Here is a 21,802-nt window from a genome sequence, read left to right as displayed (position 1 = left end):
AGTCCCGCCCACAGGAGATGCGAGCGGAGGAGCCGAGGAGGGGAACCGAGGTGAGAGGAGGGGAAGCAGCAGGCGGTTAGAGAAATGAGAACTCCTCTCCTCTGAGCGGTCATTTTAAAGAGGCGTCCATTAATGATGACAGGAGGCACAGCAGCCCTCTGTCTGATGGACAGATGTGTTCATGACAACTAATATATTTACTTTGAATTCATTGAGAGTGCGGTATAATGAGACAATAACAGGCTACAGATGCGGACACACACACACACTTACACACACATATTTATATAAATATATACAATTTCAGAATCAAAAAGAGAACTCTCATAATAACGTAACACTATCAGACACTGGATATATAATACAATGCTACAATGAGGAAAATAAATTACGGGCCAAAAGTTTTATTTACAAGTATTAAAAGTAAGCAGAGGACACCAAACCAACTGAGACCAGGGGCGGCGCCAGGGGGGAGCTAGGGGGTGCTGAAGCACCCCCCAGGATTGCCAAAGCACCCCCTAAGCACCCCCAAGAAATATATATATATATATTTTTTCCGAATCTTTTTAATTTTTTTAAATTAAATTAAATTAGAAAAATTATTGATTACATCAATGCAAATGTGAAACAAACAAATGTTTGAACAAAAACATAAAGCCAACACAGGTGATTAGGCCATGGCCAGTACCCATTAGATTTTTGACCTCCCCATAGGCTAAATTACTTGTGACACTTTAGTGACTTCCTGTTAGCTGGAGCGCCAAATTATTTGCTAACAGCAAAGTGACAAATGGATCGTTTTTTAGTCCTTAAACGTCCACGTGTGGACACTCAATCAAAACCACCTGAAAACGAGAGGGATTCTGCACATAATAGTCCTCGTGAGTACAAGTAGCTTACTTCTGGCTCTCTGTGTTTCATTCAAGCTCTGCTCTGTGTGTGTGTGTGGCATGAGCCATTTTGTGTGCGTGCGCGAGCACCGGTGGGTCTCTACCGGAGATCGTTGTGGTTACCATCTGGTGCTAGCTAGCCAAGCTAACGGATATAAGGAGCTTTTTCAACAACAAAGTGGAGGGAGAACTCTCTCCTGTCAGACTGAGAGTCTCAAATAACCTCAGCTCAGGTGAAGTAAAGGACTCTCAGTGTTTCGATAGTTAACTTTCGTCTAGTTATCTCAGTGGGTCTCAAACGTTTTGTTTTAAAAGGGGAGGGATTTTTTAAATATCTATAAAGAAATAGTAAATCTGTTTACAGTTCTGTTTCATATGTATGTTGAGAGATGTATCCATAGATCTCTTCATTTTGCTCTCAAAGTGCACCAGATTGATGCTTTTAACTTCAATATTTAAAAAAAAATCTTCGGGAGCATTTCAAAATGCAAGATGGGGGGGAGGTGCTAGTGGATCGCCGGAGCTGTTAGATTAACATTAACATGCTTATATTGTAGTTCTAAGTGCAATGCCCTGCGGCCTGTAGCACAGCATATGTGTGGGCAGGAAAAGGAGTGAGTAGAGTAGTTGTCGGTCTTTGTTCTGTTTTTTGTGACTATCTGCCTCACCCTCTCAGACTTTCAGTTGCACTAAAGAGACGTGTTACCATGGAAACCAAACAATGGTTCAGCTGAATTAAAGTCCGAGTGGAAACAGTTGTGTGTAAATCTGATTTTGTGAGAAATCGGGAGAAATGCGGGAGAAATATGACCCCGGGACGAAACCGGGAGAGGGCAATGAAATCGGGAGTCTCCCGCGAAAATCGGGAGGGTTGACAAGTATGAGTTGCAGTAGAAAATTCAACTGTAGCGCTGGTGCATTAATGGGAAACCCTTAAAGTTTGAGCACCCTCTATGAAACGTCAAGCTACCCCACAGCACCCCCTAGAGAAAATCTCTGGCGCCGCCACTGACTGAGACCTGTCTGTCCGCTGCATACGCACACACTGCACCACACACACCTACACCACACACAAGCACCTATAGCTCCTAAAACAGGCTACAGCCGTTGTGTATTTTATTATGTGAAGCACTAAATGGTTTTAGAAAAATATCGACTCTTTGTTTGTAGTTATCTACTAAACTAAAGCAAATAAAGAGAGTAGGCATGTTATACTGAGTGATATATATTATACACACTGCTCTGCTTTCTGGACGGACCTCACAGCTGTTCTCACTAGGCTTGTTTGAGACAAGCGAGACCTGCGCACTTGCGATCAACTTCTTGCTAGTGCGTTACATGATGGTTAGTCATTTTGTCCGACTTGCTCTGGAGGCTCGCCTACATGAGACATTGAAATCTCGCGGGACAAAGACGCCCGCAGACTTGAGAGCGAGGCGCGGCGAGGCGCCACAGTTCCTCTCCACGGGCTGCGGTAGTGAAATGCTTGATGGGAAACGACTCGCTGGTATCTCGAGCTGTAAACTCATTGGTGGTTTTTACCACGTGCTGGTGGTGATGAAACTCTCCAATTGGCTCTGCAAAGTTTGTTGTTGTTTTGTGTCAGTTTTACGTCGCCACTTCCATTCCCATTTTTCATAATTGTTCCACAATGTTTATCATTATGAAATGAATATCTATATATTTTATACTATACTTGCACTGCTTACCGTTTTCATAGTTTATATATCTTAGCAAAGCGGTTTTCAAAGTGTGAGGCGCGCCTCCCATGGGGGGCGCCAGAGAGCTTCAGGGGAGGCGCAGCGTGAGACACAAAAGAACGAGAAAAAGACGAGTAAAGTGACACTTGCCCACTTGTGGCTGTCTGTGGAGACCGAGTTCCCCCACCTCGCCAAAAAGGCTGTAAAAGTGTTCATTCCCTTCACCTCCACCTACCTGTGTGAGTGCAGGTTTTCCGCATTGACTTTGATCAAAAGCAAGTAACGGTCAAGGCTGCAGCCAGAGGATGATCTTTATTTATTCCTCTGTGCATCAAAGACGCAGACTCATTGTTCCCACTAAAGTAGGGGTGAGTGTAATAAGGAGGCAAAGTTGACGTTCAGTATGTTACCGGGAGCATATAAGGATTTATCCACCATGTTGAAAATGTTAAAAAAAAGATGTCTTGAGAACACGGCGTGCGGAAATATACGGGTCGTGCTGCAGCTAGATGTGCCTGTCCTCTGTAAGAAGGTGTCGGCGACTGACATGCAAGGAAGAACGGCTGTCCACAGGCTCTTCCAACTTTAACAACTGTATCAACTTCCAGGGTAGTGAATTGAACATGCAATTAATAATAATAATAAGTAATTGGGTGTGTGGTATATTTTCATGTACGGACACGCATGTTCCACAACACACAAACTGAACAACACTCAATTTTTCGATCGCTACCTGCGTCCTTGCGATCTTGTTATAATAACAAGTGCACGTTACTTATGGTTGAGACCATTCGGGTTTATTCTAGAGGGGTGCAAGGAATAGTCCAAGTAGTGGGGGAGTTTTATACAATATGTTTAAAACATAAAAATAAAAAGGTTTAAAAAAGTTATTGTTTAATGTTTTAAGGAGGTGACGCTACTCAGCCAATCAAATCGGTGCAGTCAGTACGATAGATTCAAACACACACAGAGACACGACAAGAGGAGAGAAACAGTCGAAGTAATTTCAAATGGCGGAAGGTAGACAGCGAAAACAGAGCATTTAATTACATTTTCTCTTACTGGACCTCTTTGAAATGCAATTGAATACCCCTGCATTATAGCAACAACAACAACAATAATAGTAATAATAATAATAATAATAATAATTAAAGCTGCAAGCAGCGTTGAGCGGGTCTTCGACGCTCCGCAGGCTGTTGTCCGCACGTCGACGTCAGGCAGATGTCTCGAGGACTCGGCCGTTGGCAAACGTGGGAAGTTTCAGGCCGATCGGACAACGTACACAGGAGTTACAGCAGTATCACAAACATTGTGTTTGATGGGGAGTGTTCTGTCGCCATGGCAACGGAATTTGATGACACCCCATAATACGCCTAGATGTGTTGAGGGCTGCATCGTTATCAAACCTGTGAAGTTTTGGGCCGTTTGGAGCAAGTTAACTGGAGTTATGAGAGAACCGTGTTTCACGGCGACCATTTAGTTACCATAGCAACGACATTTGACGAAATCTCAAAACTGACACATATATGTCTCGAGGGGTTGACCGTTAGCACACATGTGAAATTTGAACACTTTTTGAACATTTAAACAGGAGTTTTAGCAATATCGTGCTTAACGGCGAGGGATGCGTTGCCATGGCAACAGCTTTTGAGGAAAACTCACTATTGTCATATTCAGGTGTTGAGGGCCGGACCATCAACTGTCATCTGAAGTGTGGTGCGGTTTGGACGATTTTCCATGGAATTAAGAGAACATTGTGTTTTATGGCGAGGGATGCGTTGCCATGGCAACGGCATATGATGACATCCCCTAATTGACATAGAGCTGTTGAGGGCCTGACCATTAATGATAGTCTGAAGTCTGGTGCCGTTTGGACGATTTTCCATGGAGTTATGACAATACCGGGTATTTTGGCGAGGGATGCGTTGCCATGGCAACAGCTTTTGAGGAAAACTCACTATTTTCACAGTGAGGTGTTGAGGGCCGGACCATTAACTGTGATCTGAAGTCTGGTGCCGTTTGGACCATTTTCCATTGAGTTAACACAACATCGTGTTTTTTGGCGAGGGATGCGTTGCCATGGAAACGGCATATGATGACATCGCATAATTGGCGTAGAGCTGTTGAGGGCCGGACCATTAGCCATCATCTGAAGTCTGTTGCCGTTTGGACGATTTTCCATTGAGTTAAAACAACACCGTGTTTCATGGCGAGGGATCTGTCGCCATGGCAACGGCATATGATGACACCCCATAATGGAGTTAGAGCTGTTCAGGGCCTCACCGTCACCCATCATATGAAGTCTGGTGCCGTTTGGACGATTTTCCATTGAGTTAACAGAACATCGGGTATTTTGGTGAGGGATGCGTTGCCATGGCAACAGCTTTTGAGGAAAAGTCACTATTGTCACATTGAGGTGTTGAGGGCCGGACCATTAACTGTGATCTGAAGTCTGGTGCCGTTTGGACCATTTTCCATTGAGTTAACACAACATCGTGTTTTTTGGCGAGGGATGCGTTGCCATGGAAACGGCATATGATGACATCGCATAATTGGCGTAGAGCTGTTGAGGGCCGGACCATTAGCCATCATCTGAAGTCTGTTGCCGTTTGGACGATTTTCCATTGAGTTAACACAACACCGTGTTTTATGGCGAGGGATCTGTCGCCATGGCAACGGCATATGATGACACCCCATAATGGAGTTAGAGCTGTTCAGGGCCTGACCGTCACCCATCATATGAAGTCTGGTGCCGTTTGGACGATTTTCCATTGAGTTAACAGAACATCGGGTATTTTGGTGAGGGATGCGTTGCCATGGCAACAGCTTTTGAGGAAAACTCACTATTGTGACATTGAGGTGTTGAGGGCCAGACCATTAACTGTGATCTGAAGTCTGGTGCCGTTTGGACCATTTTCCATTGAGTTAAGACAGTGGTTCTCAAAGTGGGGGGCGCGCCCCCCCTGGTGGGCGCAGAGGCATGCCAGGGGGGGCGCGAGAGACCAGGAGGAAAAATGGTTATAAAAAAAAAATAAAAAAGATAAAAATAAAAAATAAAATAAAAATCATAATTTGAAAAATTATTGATTCGAAAATAATATGATGCAGTACAGTACTATTACGTCTGGGTCTCTGTTTCATTAAAGCTCGGCTCTGTGTGTGTGTGTGGAACGAGCCATTTTGTGTGCGCGTGAGAGAGAGAGAGAGCGCACCGGTACTGGAGATCGTTGTTGTTAGCTTCTGGTGCTAGCGAGCTACGCTAACGGATCTAAGGAGTTTTTTCAACAACAAAGTGGAGGAGAGTCCTCTCCTGTCAGACTGAGAGCTAAAGGACTCTCTCAGTGTTATCTCAGTGGGTCTCAAATGTTTTGGTCACCATTAATGTAAATAATTATTTCCGAGGCACACGTTTATATGATCATTATAGTTATAAAAAAATAAGAGAATAAATGAAAAACAGGTATGAAATACTATATGACAGTAAAACAAGAATAAAGTTTAAAAGGGTGATTTGTAAAATATTCATCAAGAAAAAGTAAATCTGTTTACATTTCTGTTTCATATGGGTGTTGAGAGATGTATCCATAGATCTCTTCCCTTCGCTCTCAAAGTGCACCAGATTGATGCTTTTAACTTCAATATTTAAAAATAAATCTTCCCGGGGAAGCTTGCCCCCGGACCCCCCTATGTGACGTCCACACATCACCTATAAAAATAGCACTTTATCCCTGCTTACACCTATATGCCGTGAGCTGAATATCGAGCCTTCATTGTAACAGTCGCGGGTACGTTGTGTATTTGCGTGGGGATTGTTGCAGTAGAAAATTCCACTGTAGCGACCGGTACATTAATGGGAAACCCTAAATGTTTGAGCACCCTCTATGAAACGTCAAGCTACCCCACAGCACCCCCAAAATAAATCTCTGGCGCCGCCACTGAGCCTGATTATTCGTTTTGGGGGGGCCCGACTTTTTTTTTTCTCCAAAGGGGGGGCCTGACAGAAAAAGTTTGAGAACCACTGAGTTAAGACAACATTGGGTTTTATGGAGGGGGATGCGTTGCCATGGAAACGGCAAATGATGACATCCCATAATTGGCATAGAGCTGTTTAGGGCCTGACCATCACCCATCATATGAAGTCTGGTGGCGTTTGGACGATTTTCCATTGAATTACGACAACATAGAGTTGTATGGCGAGGGATGCGTTGCCATGGAAACGGCATACGATGACATCCCATAATTGGCATAGAGCTGTTTAGGGCCTGACCATCACCCATCATATGAAGTCTGGTGCTGTTTGGACGATTTTCCATTGAGTTAACAGAACATCGTGTTTTTTGGCGAGGGATTCGTTGCCATGGCAACGGCATACGATGAGATCTCAGATTTCCTGTAGAGCTGTTGAGGCATTCACCGGTGATATAAAAGTGAAGATTGGGGGACGATGGGACCGTGTCCATTGGAGTTACAGCGACACCGTGTGTTATGGCGAGGGATCCGTTGCCATGGTAACGCCATATTAAGTAACATCGGATTTGACGTAGAGCTGTTCAGGGCCGCAGTGTTAATCATCATGTGAATTTTGGTGGCGTTCTGAGCATGTCAGTTTGAATTATGACATCATCGTGTTCCATGGCGAGGGATGGCCTAGCATCGAGCGAACGCGAACTTTGGCGCCAAATCACGGCTGCGCCGTGCGAAAGAAAAGAAGTTCCGTGATAACTTTAGATCGCCCATTTGTCGAGAAGCTACCCGACGAATTTGGAGTCGTACGGATAAAGTCCCTAGGAGGAGTTCGTTAAAGTGCGGAGGACGAAAAACGCGATAAATCGCGTTTTTCCAACGGCAAATTCAAAATGGCCGACTTGCTGTACGTTATTTTATACCCCTCCAAGAGGCTTTTTTGCTCGTCTCCGCACCCTAGATATGCGTAGCGAGTTTCGTTGGTTTACGTGAAAGTTAAAGTAGGGGGAGTTAACGTAAAAAACGGAAGTGGGCGTGGTCTACGCAATTTTTTACGCAAAGTTCCGGTACCAATTACACATCGCTATTTTCACGACTTCTGATGCGCATGCGAAATTTGGTGAGTTTTCACATATGTTGCGGGGGTCAAAAGTGCGCGCAATGTATTCAAATAATAATCAGAAGAATAATAATAATAATAATAATTAAAGCTGCAAGCAGCGTTGATCGGGTCTTCGACGCCGACGCTCCGCAGGCTGTTGTCCGCACGTCGACGTGTCGCGAAAGGCGTCTCGAGGACTCGGCCGTAGGCAAACGTGGGAAGTTTCAGGCCGATCGGACGACGTACATAGGAGTCACAGCAGTATCACAAACATTGTGTTTGATGGCGAGTGATCTGTCGCCATGGCAACGGAATTTGATGACACCCCATAATACGCCTAAATGTGTTGAGGGCTGCATCGTTATCAAACCTGTGAAGTTTTGGGCCGTTTGGACCATTTTCCATTGAGTTAACACAACATTGGGTTTTATGGCGAGTGATCTGTCGCCATGGCAACGGAATTTGATCACACCCCATAATACGCCTAGATGTGTTGAGGGCCGGACCAGTAGCCATCATCTGAAGTCTGGTGCCGTTTTGACGATTTTCCATTGAGTTAACACAACATCGTGTTTTTTGGCGAGGGATGCGTTGCCATGGCAACGGCATATGATGACACCCCATAATTGACATAGAGCTGTTGAGGCATGGACCGGTGATATACAAGTGAAGATTGGGGGACGATGGGACCGTGTCCATTGGAGTTACAGCGACACCGTGTTTTATGGCGAGGGATTCGTTGCCATGGAAACGGCAAATAATGACATCCCATAATTGGCATAGAGCTGTTTAGGGCCTGACCATCACCCATCATATGAAGTGTGGTGCCGTTTGGACGATTTTCCATTGAGTTAACACAACATCGTGTTTTTTGGCGAGGGATGCGTTGCCATGGCAACGGCATATGATGACACCCCATAATTGACATAGAGCTGTTGAGGGCCGGACCATTAATGATAGTCTGAAGTCTGGTGCTGTTTGGACGATTTTCCATTGAGTTAACACAACGTTGTGTTTTATGGCGAGGGATGCGTTGCCATGGCAACGGCATATGATGACATCCCATAATTGGCATAGAGCTGTTGAGGGCCGGACCATTAATGATAGTCTGAAGTCTGGTGCCGTTTGGACGATTTTCCATTGAGTTAACACAACATCGTGTTTTTTGGCGAGGGATGCGTTGCCATGGCAACGGCATATGATGACACCCCATAATTGACATAGAGCTGTTGAGGCATGAACCGGTGATATAAAAGTGAAGATTGGGGGACGATGGGACCCTGTCCATTGGAGTTACAGCGACACCGTGTTTGATGGCGAGGGATGCATTGCCATGGAAACGGCATATGATGACATCCCATAATGGACTTAGAGCTGTTGAGGGCCGGACCATTAATGATAGTCTGAAGTCTGGTGCCGTTTGGACGATTTTCCGTTGAGTTACGACAACACCGGGTTTTATGGCGAGGAATCTGTCGCCATGGAAACGGCATATGATGACATCCCATAATTGGCATAGAGCTGTTCAGTGCCGGACCATTAGCCATCATCTGAAGTCTGGTGCCGTTTGGACGATTTTCCATTGAGTGAACACAACATGGTGTTTTTTGGCGAGGGATGCGTTGCCATGGCAACGGCATATGATGACACCCCATAATTGACATAGAGCTGTTGAGGGCCGGACCATTAATGATAGTCTGAAGTCTGGTGCCGTTTGGACGATTTTCCATTGAGTTAACACAACACCGGGTTTTATGGCGAGGGATCTGTCGCCATGGCAACGGCATATGATGACATCCCCTAATTGACTTAGAGCTGTTTAGGGCCTGACCATCACCCATCATATGAAGTCTGGTGCCGTTTGGACGATTTTCCATTGAGTTAACACAACATCGTGTTTTTTGGCGAGCGATGCGTTGCCATGGAAACGGCATACGGTGAGATCTGAGATTTCACGTAGAGCTGTTGAGGCATGAACCGGTGATATAAAAGTGAAGATTGGGGGACGATGGGACCGTGTCCATTGGAGTTACAGCGACACCGTGTTTTATGGCGAGGGATGCGTTGCCATGGTAACGCCACATTAAGTAACATCGGATTTTACGTAGAGCTGTTCAGGGCCGCAGTGTTAACCATCACGTGAAGTTTGGTGGCGTTCTGAGCATGTCAGTTTGAGTTATGACATCATCGTGTTCCATGTTGAGGGATGGCCTAGCATCGAGCGAACGCGAACTTTGGCGCCAAATCACGGCTACGCCGTGCGAAAGAAAAAAATTTCCGTGATAACTTTAGATCGCCCATTTGTGGAGAAGCTACCCGAGGAATTTGGAGTGGTACGGATAAAGTCCCTAGGAGGAGTTCGTTAAAGTGCGAGGGACGAAAAACGCGATAAATCGCGTTTTTCCAACGCCAAATTCAAAATGGCCGACTTCCTGTACGTTATTTTATACCCCTCCAAGAGGCTTTTTTGCTCGTCTCCGCACCCTAGATATGCGTAGCGAGTTTCGTTCGTTTACGTGAAAGTTAAAGTGGGGGGAGTTAACGTTAAAAACGGAAGTGGGCGTGGCCTACGCAATTTTTGACGCAAAGTTCCGGAATCAATTACACATCGCAATTTTCACGACTTCTGACGCGCGTGCGAAATTTGGTGAGTTTTCACATATGTTGCGGGGGTCAAAAGTGCGCGCAATGTATTAAAATAATAATCAGAATAATAATAATCGCACCGATATCAATAATGTTCGGCCTAGGGTGGCCGAGGTCACATGGGCGCGAGCGCCCATGTGACTAGGTTGGCGTGGGCCACCTACTGTCATGATTTAGGCCACTTTTGATGGGCTTTTGCCCGTCTTTTTCCCTGTTTTGTGTGTGTTTCGCAGGTTTATCGGTCGCTGCGCGACCAATTTCAATAGGGTCTTCGCCGACCTAGGTCTCAGACCCTAATAATAATCGGACCGATATCAATCATGTTTATGGACGGCCTAGGATGGCCGAGTCACATGGGCGCTCGTGGGCTACCTACTGTCATGATTTAGGCCACTTTTGCCCGTCTTTTGCCCTGTTTTGTGTGGGTTTTGCATGGTTATCGCTCGCGTTGCGAGCGACTAAATTGATCCTACCGATATCAATCATGCGAGTTGCAGTCACGCGGCCTATCACCCGTCATGATTTCCGAACCTTTTCTGTGCTGTTGCCGGTCGTTTTCCCTGTTTTGTGTGTGTTTCGCAGGTTTATCGGTCGCTGCGCGACCGATTTCAATAGGGTCTTCGCCGACCTAGGTCTCAGACCCTAATAATAATAATAATCGGACCGATATCAATCATGTTTATGGACGGCCTAGGATGGCCGAGTCACATGGGCGCGAGCGCCCATGTGACTCGGTTGGCGTGGGCTACCTACTGTCATGATTTAGGCCACTTTTGCTCGTCTTTTGCCCTGTTTTGTTTGGGTTTTGCATGGTTATCGCTCGCGTTGCGAGCGACTAAATTGATCCTACCGATATCAATCATGCGAGTTGCAGTCACGTGGGCTTCGCCCGTGGGCTACCCACGTGACTGGGCTCACGCGGCCTATCACCCGTCATGATTTCCGAACCTTTTCTGTGCTTTTGCCGGTCGTTTTCCCTGTTTTGTGTGTGTTTCGCAGGTTTATCGGTCGCTGCGCGACCGATTTCAATAGGGTCTTCGCCGACCTAGGTCTCAGACCCTAATAATAATAGCAATAATAATTGGGAGGGGGGGCGCGGCTGTTCTTATGTTCTCTGAGGGGAGGCTCACCTACCCACACTTTGAAAACCCCTGTCTTAACATATTCATACACACTGTTCATACTGCTCACAGGCTGCTGAGTATATAGTGTATTCATACCACTCACTGTTTATTCATCATTCAATTAATTCTATATTTGATTCTGTAGATTGTGTACATTACTTTTCACTTTACTGCTTGTTGCACTCCTGGTTAGAAGTTAAACTGCATTTCGTTGTCTCAGTACCTGTAATATGTGCAATAACAATAAAGTTGAATCTAATTTTGAGCAGGAACAAATGTATTTACTTAGTACATATCTGACATTAACGATTAAACACATTTGTGCATTCTTTATAAATGCAAACCGAGTCAAGCCGACTCCGGAGGTAGCGGTATACACCTTAAAGTTGTTTGCAATCCGCCAAAAAACCGAGAGAAGAAGAAGAAGAAGAAGCTGACTCCGAGCTGTCCGACTTCAGGCAAGCTTTTTGAGACCTCCCTCGGCTGCGATCCGCTATTCTCGTCTACTTTCGAGGCGAGCCGCAGCTCGTCTCAAACAAGCCTACTGTAAGCATCACGTCGCGATGAAAGCAGTTAATAAAAATAATATCCAGGGGATGCATGCAGAGCTGTCATTGGCTGAGACAAGTCCGGGGGTTGCGTTCGGATACTTTAAAAATCAGCTCCTAAGTTCTAACCCTATCTCCTATTCCTTGACCTCTGCGTGAAACGTCACGGGGTTAAGGGATAGTGGATAGGAGAATTCAAAAGGACTTCGGAGTAGAGACTGCGGTACTTTAGAGAATCCGAATGCACTTTCACTATCCGACGTGTTTATGATGCGCCAGCGGACGTCATTGTGTGCGTCTGCTGCTGTGGGGAAACTATGGAAACTACAGTTTTCTATACAGAGGACTACAACATGGATGTTTAATAAGAACGACGGACTCATCTAGAGACTCTGCACCGTGCTCTGATGCTGTTGCTTTATACTTTATGAACAACAGAGAAACATATTCTTCATGACCAAAATTGGAATTGAAATAAAGTGAAACTTATGCTCGTCACCCTCTCCCTCCGGTCCACGTTAATACAAATGATCCCAATACGTATGATTGTATGAACTATGAAAATATCTTAAAATCAATACAAATGTATGTATTATAAACGTTAGTCTTTAACACCTATCACTGTGTATATCACCATTCAAACATCTTGAACAAACCCCACACAGCTCAGTGAAATGTTGACTTTATTTGATCATTTCAGTAAAAACTAACGTTCATATTTCTCTTTTTGATTATAATGCTGATGAACGTTCAAAACAAAGCACTTTGGCAACTTACCACATACGTTTTAAAATGCTTAATAAGCACCGTAACTTTCATTACATAACTTCTCCGTCATAATCGTTTGTGTCCGTGAATGGCCGACTGTTGTGTGATGTCAAATGCTGCGTCTGCAAGGCATTGTGGGGCAGCATTTTCTCCTCTCCTTTCGGTTAGGGAGGTCCAGTGGTTCCTAAGCTAAAGGAGGTTATAAAGGAAGTTTGAAACCTCCTTTCCTATAATTCTAGAGAATTCGAACAGCACTTATCATGGCTGCCACTGAGGGACTTCCGGGTCGTTTCACTCGGTTAGGAAGGTTCCTAAGCTAAATGGACTATTGAAACGCAACCCGGCCGTGCGTCACGACTCATCTTTCTGTTCCCGGAAATGCATCCACGAAGGAGCCGTGGAGGACCATGGAGGACCCATCAGTGTATCCTCGGTTATAGCTCCTCCAGAGAGCCTCCTCGACGCTCAATCCTCGGTCCTCGAAGTGCATTGAGAGAAATGAGATGTCCTTCAACACGGCGCACTGAAATTCATTTCCGGGTCACTACCGAAGGACCGAGGAGTCGAGGAGTCGAAGAGGGGGATTTGATTAAATGAGTAGTGATGTGTCGGTCGCGAACGAGCCGGCTCAAAGAGCCGGCTCTTTTCAGTGAACGACGGGAGCCGGTTCGCGCCCGCGAACGAGCCGGTTCTTCTTTTTTTTTTGCGTAGGGATCTAGATCGGCATGAAGGCACATTATGCAATGTGCAATGTGCACATTATCCTGCTTATTACATGGCCACATTCTCAACAAAGTAACGACATGACTCCCAGTATTAATTGAAATGCTTTTATGGATTTAGAAAATGATTTAAAAAATAGTTGTATGTATTTATTTAAATTGACATGTATCCGCTAAAGAAAAAAATTCCGATGTTACTGTTTGAACTAACGTAGCAACGGCAGGAACTGCTTCGATAGTGTTTTTGAGGAGCTTTTTTATTACAGATTTGAAAACATCGTTGCTTGCTTTAAAAGTAGCACAATTCATTATGTCAAACCTTGGAAAGTATCTAGATATCCCTGCCCTAATGCCAAAGTAAATATCAACTGAATATGTGTCGCTGTCTGATATCTATGTCTAGACCGCTGCGTAAAAAGGAGGGTTTCTGCCCCACTTCTCTTCTTACTTCTATAAGAATAAAACACAGAGGAGGGAGATCTCTTTTTCTCCCCCTCTTCTGAGAGCCCAGCAGCTGATCTCAGAGCACGCTCCACTCTCCTGCAGGGGGGTGTGATCAGCTGCAGCTCACATAATCTGCCTTTTTTCTTTAAATAGAATTTTAAAATGTCGATACAGTAGCCCCTTTTTTTAAATAGTTTTTATAGGTGTTGCTGTCTGTTTTGTGTAGCGTGGTTCTACAAGCAAGTCAGTGCATTCATGGGGTGGTATCAGAGAGTTACAAGGGTCTGTAAATGCAATGAAAACATTTGGCCACAGCAAATCATTTATATTAAACATGTATTTTTTACTTTTGAATACTTCAGTACAAAGGATGTATTGATTAATTTAAGTGATATATGTGTACACAGGCTAGGCCTATACATAATTCATTAGTCAAAACAGGGCTACATTTGATCTAATTATAAAAGGTATAATATGTGGTAAACTGAAGAGCCGTTTGGGAGCCGTTTGGGAGCCGGCTCTTATTGGTGAGCCGAGCCAAATGATCCGGCTCACCAAGAAGAGCCGGAATTCCCATCACTAGGGCCCATTCCCAAACCGCCCCCTACACCCTACCCCTCCGTTTGCGCATTCACGCGGAGGGTCCGCCATATTGAGGGCTGTTCCAAACCAACGAGTGTGGAGCGGTGTGGAGGGGGAGGGGGCTATCAAGCCCTCAAACAGCGAGTCTGCAGCGGTGCTGACTTGAGACCATGGATGTATAATAAGACCGGTCTCTACCTGACCGGAGTCACGCTGTGTGTGTCCGTCAGGAAACACGCTGTTTACAAGTAGTTCCAGCAAACATCCACTGATAAACTGCGATGCATTTTATTATAAAGTTGTGTATATTTACAGACTGTTGCAAAAACTAAGAAGCTCATAAACATCAGGTTTAAAACTAAAAGAGCTTTACAAAAAAGTGACACAATTAAAGATGTTTGGAGTTTTATTTGAGTTATTAATTTACATTTTTTGTCAAAGAGATGCTGATTTGAAACCGTTGTTCCATACAGTTACGGCATTTCCTGTTTCTGCTGGAGAGAGGGGAGGCCGTCCCAAAGCTTGCTGCTGTATTTACTCCCTCCACCTGACAGGAGGGAGCCTCGTTGAGCTGCGAGTGTGGCTACATATGGGGGTTATTCCCTATCTTTATTCAAGAGCGTGGTATTTAAATTTGAGAGCATACTTTATTGATTTATTTCCCTCAAACCCTGTCCTCGCACTCAAATAGTGCCTGCTTGCACTTAGATTTGTTCTGCTTGTGCTCAAACTGTACGCTTGCACTCCAGTGGCAGCGCTAGGGGGTGGCTACTTGGGCTCAAGCCCCGGATGTTTTCTGAAAAGCCCCGGATGTTTCACTTAAAAAAAAAAAAAAAAAAAAAGTTTTTTTTTTTGGAAAATGTCTCGGGTGTAATGTGCAGTACCGGAGTCCACCAGAGAGTCAGCCGCTGCGGGACATTAGCCTGTGTAGTGCGTAGCCTTCCCTGCCCTGAAGAATAAGTGATCCTTCCTAGAGCCTGACAGGTTTTAATCTAATAGCCTATAAAGTTATGGATATTAGAAAGTTATTTTCATTGAAAAAGGCGCCACAAGCTGCAGCAGCAGAAGCAGCAGTATCAGCAGCTGACAACAATGTCATCACCAGCAGTGAAGAAATTGATGATATTTCAGGTTTGTGAATCTAATGGTGATATCTGCAGTCTGACTGAGTAAGAAGTGAAAAAGAGTGAAGTAACGTTAATGTTATAGCTAGTAAACATGGAGTAACCACACTAAGTATACCCTTATATGTTAGTATGATGGGTCAGTGACATTTTATATTTTCAAAATGGCTAAAAAATAAAAATGAAACAGCAAGTCAGTTTCAACATTTTCTGAGTGAATTCAAATATGTATTTTTCATTTGTGCATGTGCCCACTGAAAAAGGTAACACTATAAGGCATTTTTATGCATTTCATTGATACACCCCTTGAAAATGTCATTCGGCAAAACGAGGCTATTTTCCATATGATATTAAAATCAATGACAATGACACAGTCACAGATAGTGAAAAATGTAATTATTGATCTACAGTGCATGACATTAAGGATTTAGCTTAGCTTAGCTTAGATTTAGATTTAGCGTGGGCCATCTAAGCTAATTTACAGATGGCCCTGAGCCCAATAGAGATTGCCCTGAAAAATGCGCGCGGACGAATGACGCACGAAGGGTTTGGGGGGCCTCCCCCTAGAACATTTAGATTTTTGCAGGTCTTAGATGCTGTCTGGTGCATTCTATAGACTGAATTATAAGATGAACCACCACAATATTACAATTTCAATTTGATTCTTCATTTCACTTGTTTGTGTTTGCTCGCTTGCATGCCCTGCATAGCTATAATAAATACTTAAGCTATTGGTCAAGACACTTTCCATCTGTTGAAGGCAAATGCCTTCCCAGATGTAAAAAAGTAGAAAACATTAAATTCAGTTATAACTGCCAAAACAAACATTATTTACGCTATTATGGCCCCTGTTACAAATGTTTGTAATGTTATCTACTGTAAATTGGTCGAAGGAATGCCTCCTCATCCAGAAGCTGACCGAGCAGACCCGAGCAGCCGAGTGCATCCGCGAAGCACACACAATGGCGACGTCAGAGTTCCCGTTAGCAAGCAAATCTAAATCTCTTTGGTCAAAATGTCCGGTCAAAATAATTTCCCTTTAGCGCAATACCGCTTCAGTTGCGCCACTTATGTGACAGACAAGAAGAGTATCTGACAGACAAGAGTAGTCAATTCTAATGTGTAACACTTAATGTGGAGAAAGAGATGTGCTGTATGGGTTGATTGTGCGTTGATCTGTTGCTAATGCCTCGGGGTTCCGGTGGGCATGTAAACAAATGCATAATGCTGCGCTATACTTTGTGGCCTCACCCAGTTGCATAGCGACACTTATTGTTTAGGTCACGGTGTCTTTTAATAAGCAGGTAGTCATATCATTAGCTAAAACTAGCTGGATCTGATCGATATGGACATAAACGCGATTCAAGTCTAATCTGACGGGAGAGAGAGATCAGCTGCTGCTGACGAGTCGACACGCAGCTCTGCATTATCACATGCAGCGGTGAGCGGAACAAAACACACACTTCAGGTTAGAATATCACACGTAGCTATTTTAATTTCCTCTGAAACTACCTAAACTAGTTATAGATATGTTTAGTTTTACTATCGGGTCACTCATTACTGGATCCGCGAGCTGCATGATACTGGTATAATAGATTGCCCGATCGGGCAACCAGCAGGTGAGGCTTCATGGCCCGAGCTAAATACTAGATGGCCCCGGGCCATCGGGCAGTCCTTAATGTCGAGCCCTGATCTATAAGGAATCTATATCCAGGTATAACATTTTCACAGCAAAACTACAAATATTAAATATTTTGTCTTTTAAGGCAATAGCTTTTCATCCGTCAACATTTTTTTCCTACATTATTCCAGTACAGGTAAAAATGCTTTCAAATCATATGAAACCTCTTATTATAATTAAATTAACTTTATTAATTTAATTGTTTATGTCAAGTAACACACTATTTTATATATTTGTTGTAAAATTCATTGTTTTACTGTATGACGTCTTTCGTTTTACTGAATGACATACTGCAATATGCCATTGCACATAGATCCAATAACTGGATTTAGTCCTACATTTAAAAAAAGGATACCAAAGACTTTATAATTGAACTTTACATTTATTGACATCAAAAAACAGACTCAGTCTCATAACATCGTTCTCCATTCTCTTAACACAATAATGATGTCAAATATGAACCAGTAAGTATCTGATTAAAGTTTCTTTTTTATCACTACAACAGAATAATAACAATAAACACTCCTGTTTTTATTTCAGCTGCTATCAACAGGTAAGTGAACAGGCAACAATAGCGGCAATTCTTTTTTTTCTTATTGCATATGAAATATATAATTTAACATTGTTTTATTGCAATTTATACTTTACTAAATAATGAACTCATTAGTGTTAAGAAATACACAGTACCACTGAAGGCTGGTCAGTGTTATTTACTGACTGTTTCAGACTGATAAGAACTTATCCCAGTCATCAGCTGACAATTTGGAGCTTCTACTAGAAGATGGCTCTGGTTCTGAGATAAGCGTTTTCACATCTGATTGAAAGTAATAGATGACGTAGGGATTTTGGGGCCATGCAAAGCAATTCTTTGTGCCAGACTGTTGCATACAGGACACCTCAACGTCATCGCCAACTACCTTCAGGACTTGCCCTACAAATAACTTTTTGTCATAAGACACTATTACCATCTTTCCAACCATGTCATCAGATTCTGAAATGGTGGTGGAGGGTGTAGCTGTTTTGGCATGAAAGTCTACCTCAGAGGGTGATTCACATTCACAGGTAAGTCCCATTCGATGGCAAAAACAGGACACAGCTCTAAACATGATCTTCCCTGCGGTGTTTGCAGTTACCTGGTGAATATTCAAGGTGCCTTTAACAACCGGCACGTCATTCGGCAAAGCCTCATCCACTCTGGTGATGTCATCTTCGGATACCCAGTAGAATTTTACATTTGAATTCGATTTTTCCAGAAAGGAAAACAAATCTTGAGGCTGCTGAATATCACTTCCTTGCAACACAAATGCATCAGCACCTCTCTTGACTGAACCACCAATAACGTCTGGTGCACCCTTTCCATGGGCCTTCTCTGAGAAGTTCCATGTTAGCTCTTTAATGCCTCTAAGGAAAGGCATGGTACACATCAAGAAGAAATTCTTTCGGTTTCTGTACTGGGTGAGTGGGCCGTCACTCATGAAGTGCACTGTAGTTATCCCTGTATTGGATAGGACCTCATCCAACCCAGGTTTCAGATGTCCCCATACTGCCCGTTCGTCATGTCGGAGGGAGTCGGAAATGGTGGCATAGGCTTGAGATTTCCCAGCTGTGTAGACCATGCATGTGTGAACTGTTGCCTGTTTTCTACTACCCCCAAAATGAAAAGACTGGACCTCAACATTCAGCTTACAGGCATAACTTTCAGAAAAGTCCATATGGACTACAGCCTCATGGTCTTGGAGGCTGTTCTTGAGGGCCCTGCACTGTTCCACTTGATGGATCCATATGTACTGGTGCTTTGCCAGTGCGTGCAGCTTTTCATTAAAGCTTTTCAGGAGATCCTCCCATGTTCCTGTTACAGCTTTCTTCACAAAATGGGAATAGGTTTTCCCCTCCGAGCAGACCCTCTCTCTCTGCCATTGGTGCCATGTAATCTGCTCAGTGTTTTGGGGGATGGCTGATTCAATGTCGGAGTAGCAACACTTTGCACACTGCCTGAACATGCATTTTTTGTTTTTCAAATTACACACAATTTGAGAGAGTGTCTCCGAAATGCTTTTGCTTCCTAAAATGCCAATTTGATGTAATTTGTCAATGAGAATCTTGACATTCTCATGATCAATGCACGCACAGGTGTTGCGGTCACTTGCCTTTGGCTCTGTGACATAAAATGGACGCAGACGGACAAACTGCCTGTAGGATATGGAATGTGCCACTCCTACCTCCGTCTTGTACTCTGAGTGAAGCTCTCTAAGAGACTTGGTAAGAACACGCCGCTGTTCCTTGACCTTATTTTTAGTGACAGTGTCCTTCTTTCCTGGTAAAAGACGACTGTTTTCATCACGTTTGAGAAATTCAATCACACTTCTTCTTCTTTCTGGACCTTTTCTGAACACTTTTGGTCGATACTTTTCATTCACTGCTTTAGGTTTTGCTCTATTCAGTCTCTGTACTTTCTTGCGGAATGCATCTGCTCTTCTTTTTTCTCTTAAAAGTTGCTTTCTTAACTCTTCTATTTCCTCCCTCAGTTTCCTGGTACGGTTTTCACTTCGATGGCTGGAGTTTTTTTTCTTGCTTCCACATGAAGCCTTATCAGGTGTTGAGGATGAGAGTGGTCCCTCCCAAGGTGAGGATGGCTGAGCAGAAACAGATGGCCTAGGAAGTGAGGAAGGATGAGATGGTCCAGGAGGTGAAGATGGCTGAGATGGTCCAGGAGGTGAAGATGGCTGGGATGGTCCAGGAGGTGAAGATGGCTGGGATGGTCCAGGAGGTGAAGATGGCTGGGATGGTTCAGGATGGGCAACTTGTGGAGGCTCCTCAAAAGAGTCCTCAGACAGAGGTGTGAGGTTCATCACAGCTTCCACCTGCCTCTTTCTTTCCCTACGTCGCCTCTGATTGAGCCTCCACTGTTCCCTCTTCTTTTCAGCAGCAGATGCTGTCAGTTCTGTGACGGACGGATGATCATGCTGTCCAGCTTGCATCCTCTGTTTATACCTACAAAGTATTTATTAATTTAGTCATGTATTTATTTATTAGATATTCATTTGTTTATTCTTTTTAATGAAGATTTAAGCCAAGTTAACTGCCAAATGCACTTTGTAGTGGTACTGTAGATATGGAAAACAAATTCAGGCTTATAGACAATGCATCCTATACTGTTTACTGCCATTACTGCTCTCATACACTTTCACAGTTATACCTGTCCCTTCTCTTTGCTAGTCTCTCCTCCCTAGCAGCAGGATCTGCCCTTATCCTTGCACGGAAGTGTGCACCCCTCTCCTTGTTGGACACAGGCATCTGTTAAAATGTTTTTTTAATAATAATAAAAATAAAAATAAATAATACAATTAATTCAGTTATACAAACTCTATAGCATGTTAAAACAATCAATAAAGAAAGAAAGAAATCAGTTAAATCCACTGTGTCATTCGGGGTAACAGATGTCATTCAGACAAACGGTTTTACTGAATGACAAATTCTGTTTTGCTGAATGACACATTTCATAGAAATTCATTCCTAACAGGCAGTTGCTTGGTCGCCTATTAGCAACAATGACCTTGACCTCAATTTGTAAACTTCAAATTTCATCTATAACTTAATGTTTTTTAAATTAAAAACTTTATAAACACTTTTTTGACGTTTCACCGAATGACATTCAAATCTGTGACACATGGTACCACACATGGAAAAGGTGTAATCATCTCAAATTTAGGAGCAAAATGTAAACTTACCTTCAACTTGGGCAGTCTTCAAGGGTCCTCTGAGTGATGTCATCACATGTGGCCTGACTAAAGTCATGTGACTATAGTTCAAAATGGCCTCTGAACTTTGTTTTTTCCGAATGACATACAGGAAAATGTTTCTTTGCGGAACAAAGTCTTTTAGATATTTCTTTATGTTTTTAAAGGTGCATCTTATCAAAACTTTAAAATGTTTATCAAGAGACTTGAAAAAATATGCCGCATAGAATAGTTCATGATTTTTAATTATTTTCATCATTTTACAAACAATTGTCTTCATTGACTTTAAGTGAGAACCGTTTTACCGAATGACATCTTACCACTTTAATACTAGAAAAATCACCCAATTTAGTATTATTTACACTATTTACGAATAGTGGTCAGTAAAGTGATGTGAGATTAATGCCTTCATACAATATTTAACTATTTTTATATAACAATATAAAGTTAACTGCTTGTGGAAACAGATATCTAGGCGTTACGTCAGAACATGACTACAAATTATCCTAAGATGTAACGTTAATCCTTCATACCTCAGTCTACTTTTAAGACACTAAAATAAGGTATTCCAATTTTTATTTTGTTTTCGCACGTGGAATTATACCGGCTCTCGTTTCAGTACACATAACAACGGAACCATACCAACGGAACTGACAGGCAACGGAACTGACAGGCAACCCTCTGAATCAGACTCCGATTGGCTGTGACTGCATCCACTCAGAGTGTCCGATTCAGAAACGTGACTCTTACACTCTTTACGTCACAAACAAA

The 21,802-nt window shown here is 43.3% G+C and overlaps 2 protein-coding genes and 1 long non-coding RNA gene across 3 annotated transcripts in view; 2 read left to right on the top strand and 1 right to left on the bottom strand.

Moving 5' to 3' along the window:
- LOC307023996 overlaps positions 1 to 21,802 on the top strand; it is a 208,560-nt gene that overhangs the window by 40,478 nt on the left and 146,280 nt on the right. The gene's annotated exons all lie outside the window — the stretch shown is intronic.
- Positions 25 to 21,802, top strand: part of LOC307023596 (uncharacterized protein) — a 36,087-nt gene continuing 14,309 nt past the window's right edge. The window contains exon 1 of the mRNA XM_079656938.1: positions 25 to 50. The gene's annotated coding sequence lies outside the window, so the exon portion shown is untranslated. The remainder of the gene's footprint in view (positions 51 to 21,802) is intronic.
- On the bottom strand, positions 16,692 to 21,090 carry LOC307025166 (uncharacterized protein). The gene is made up of 3 exons (XM_079659781.1): positions 21,023 to 21,090; positions 20,491 to 20,588; positions 16,692 to 20,285 (listed from the first exon to the last, which is right to left on the bottom strand). The coding sequence occupies exons 2-3, from the start codon at positions 20,586 to 20,588 to the stop codon at positions 18,017 to 18,019; spliced, it is 2,367 nt and encodes a 788-aa protein (XP_079515907.1). The 5' UTR covers positions 21,023 to 21,090; the 3' UTR covers positions 16,692 to 18,016.

The sequence above is a fragment of the Notothenia rossii genome, assembly GCF_949606895.1.
Source record: "Notothenia rossii genome assembly, chromosome: 11".
Taxonomy (NCBI): Eukaryota; Metazoa; Chordata; class Actinopteri; order Perciformes; family Nototheniidae; genus Notothenia; species Notothenia rossii.
The sequence above is the reverse complement of the archived record's forward strand: the minus strand, read 5'-3'. Positions and strand labels throughout refer to the sequence as shown.

What these genes read in the sequence shown, in the direction of transcription:
- LOC307025166 (XM_079659781.1), bottom strand. Translation starts at nt 20,588, where the DNA reads ATGCCTGTGTCCAACAAGGAGAGGGGTGCACACTTCCGTGCAAGGATA. An exon ending in CTAGCAAAGAGAAGGGACAG is followed by an intron (nt 20,286 to 20,490) that starts GTATAACTGTGA and finishes AATACTTTGTAG; the next exon opens with GTATAAACAGAGGATGCAAG.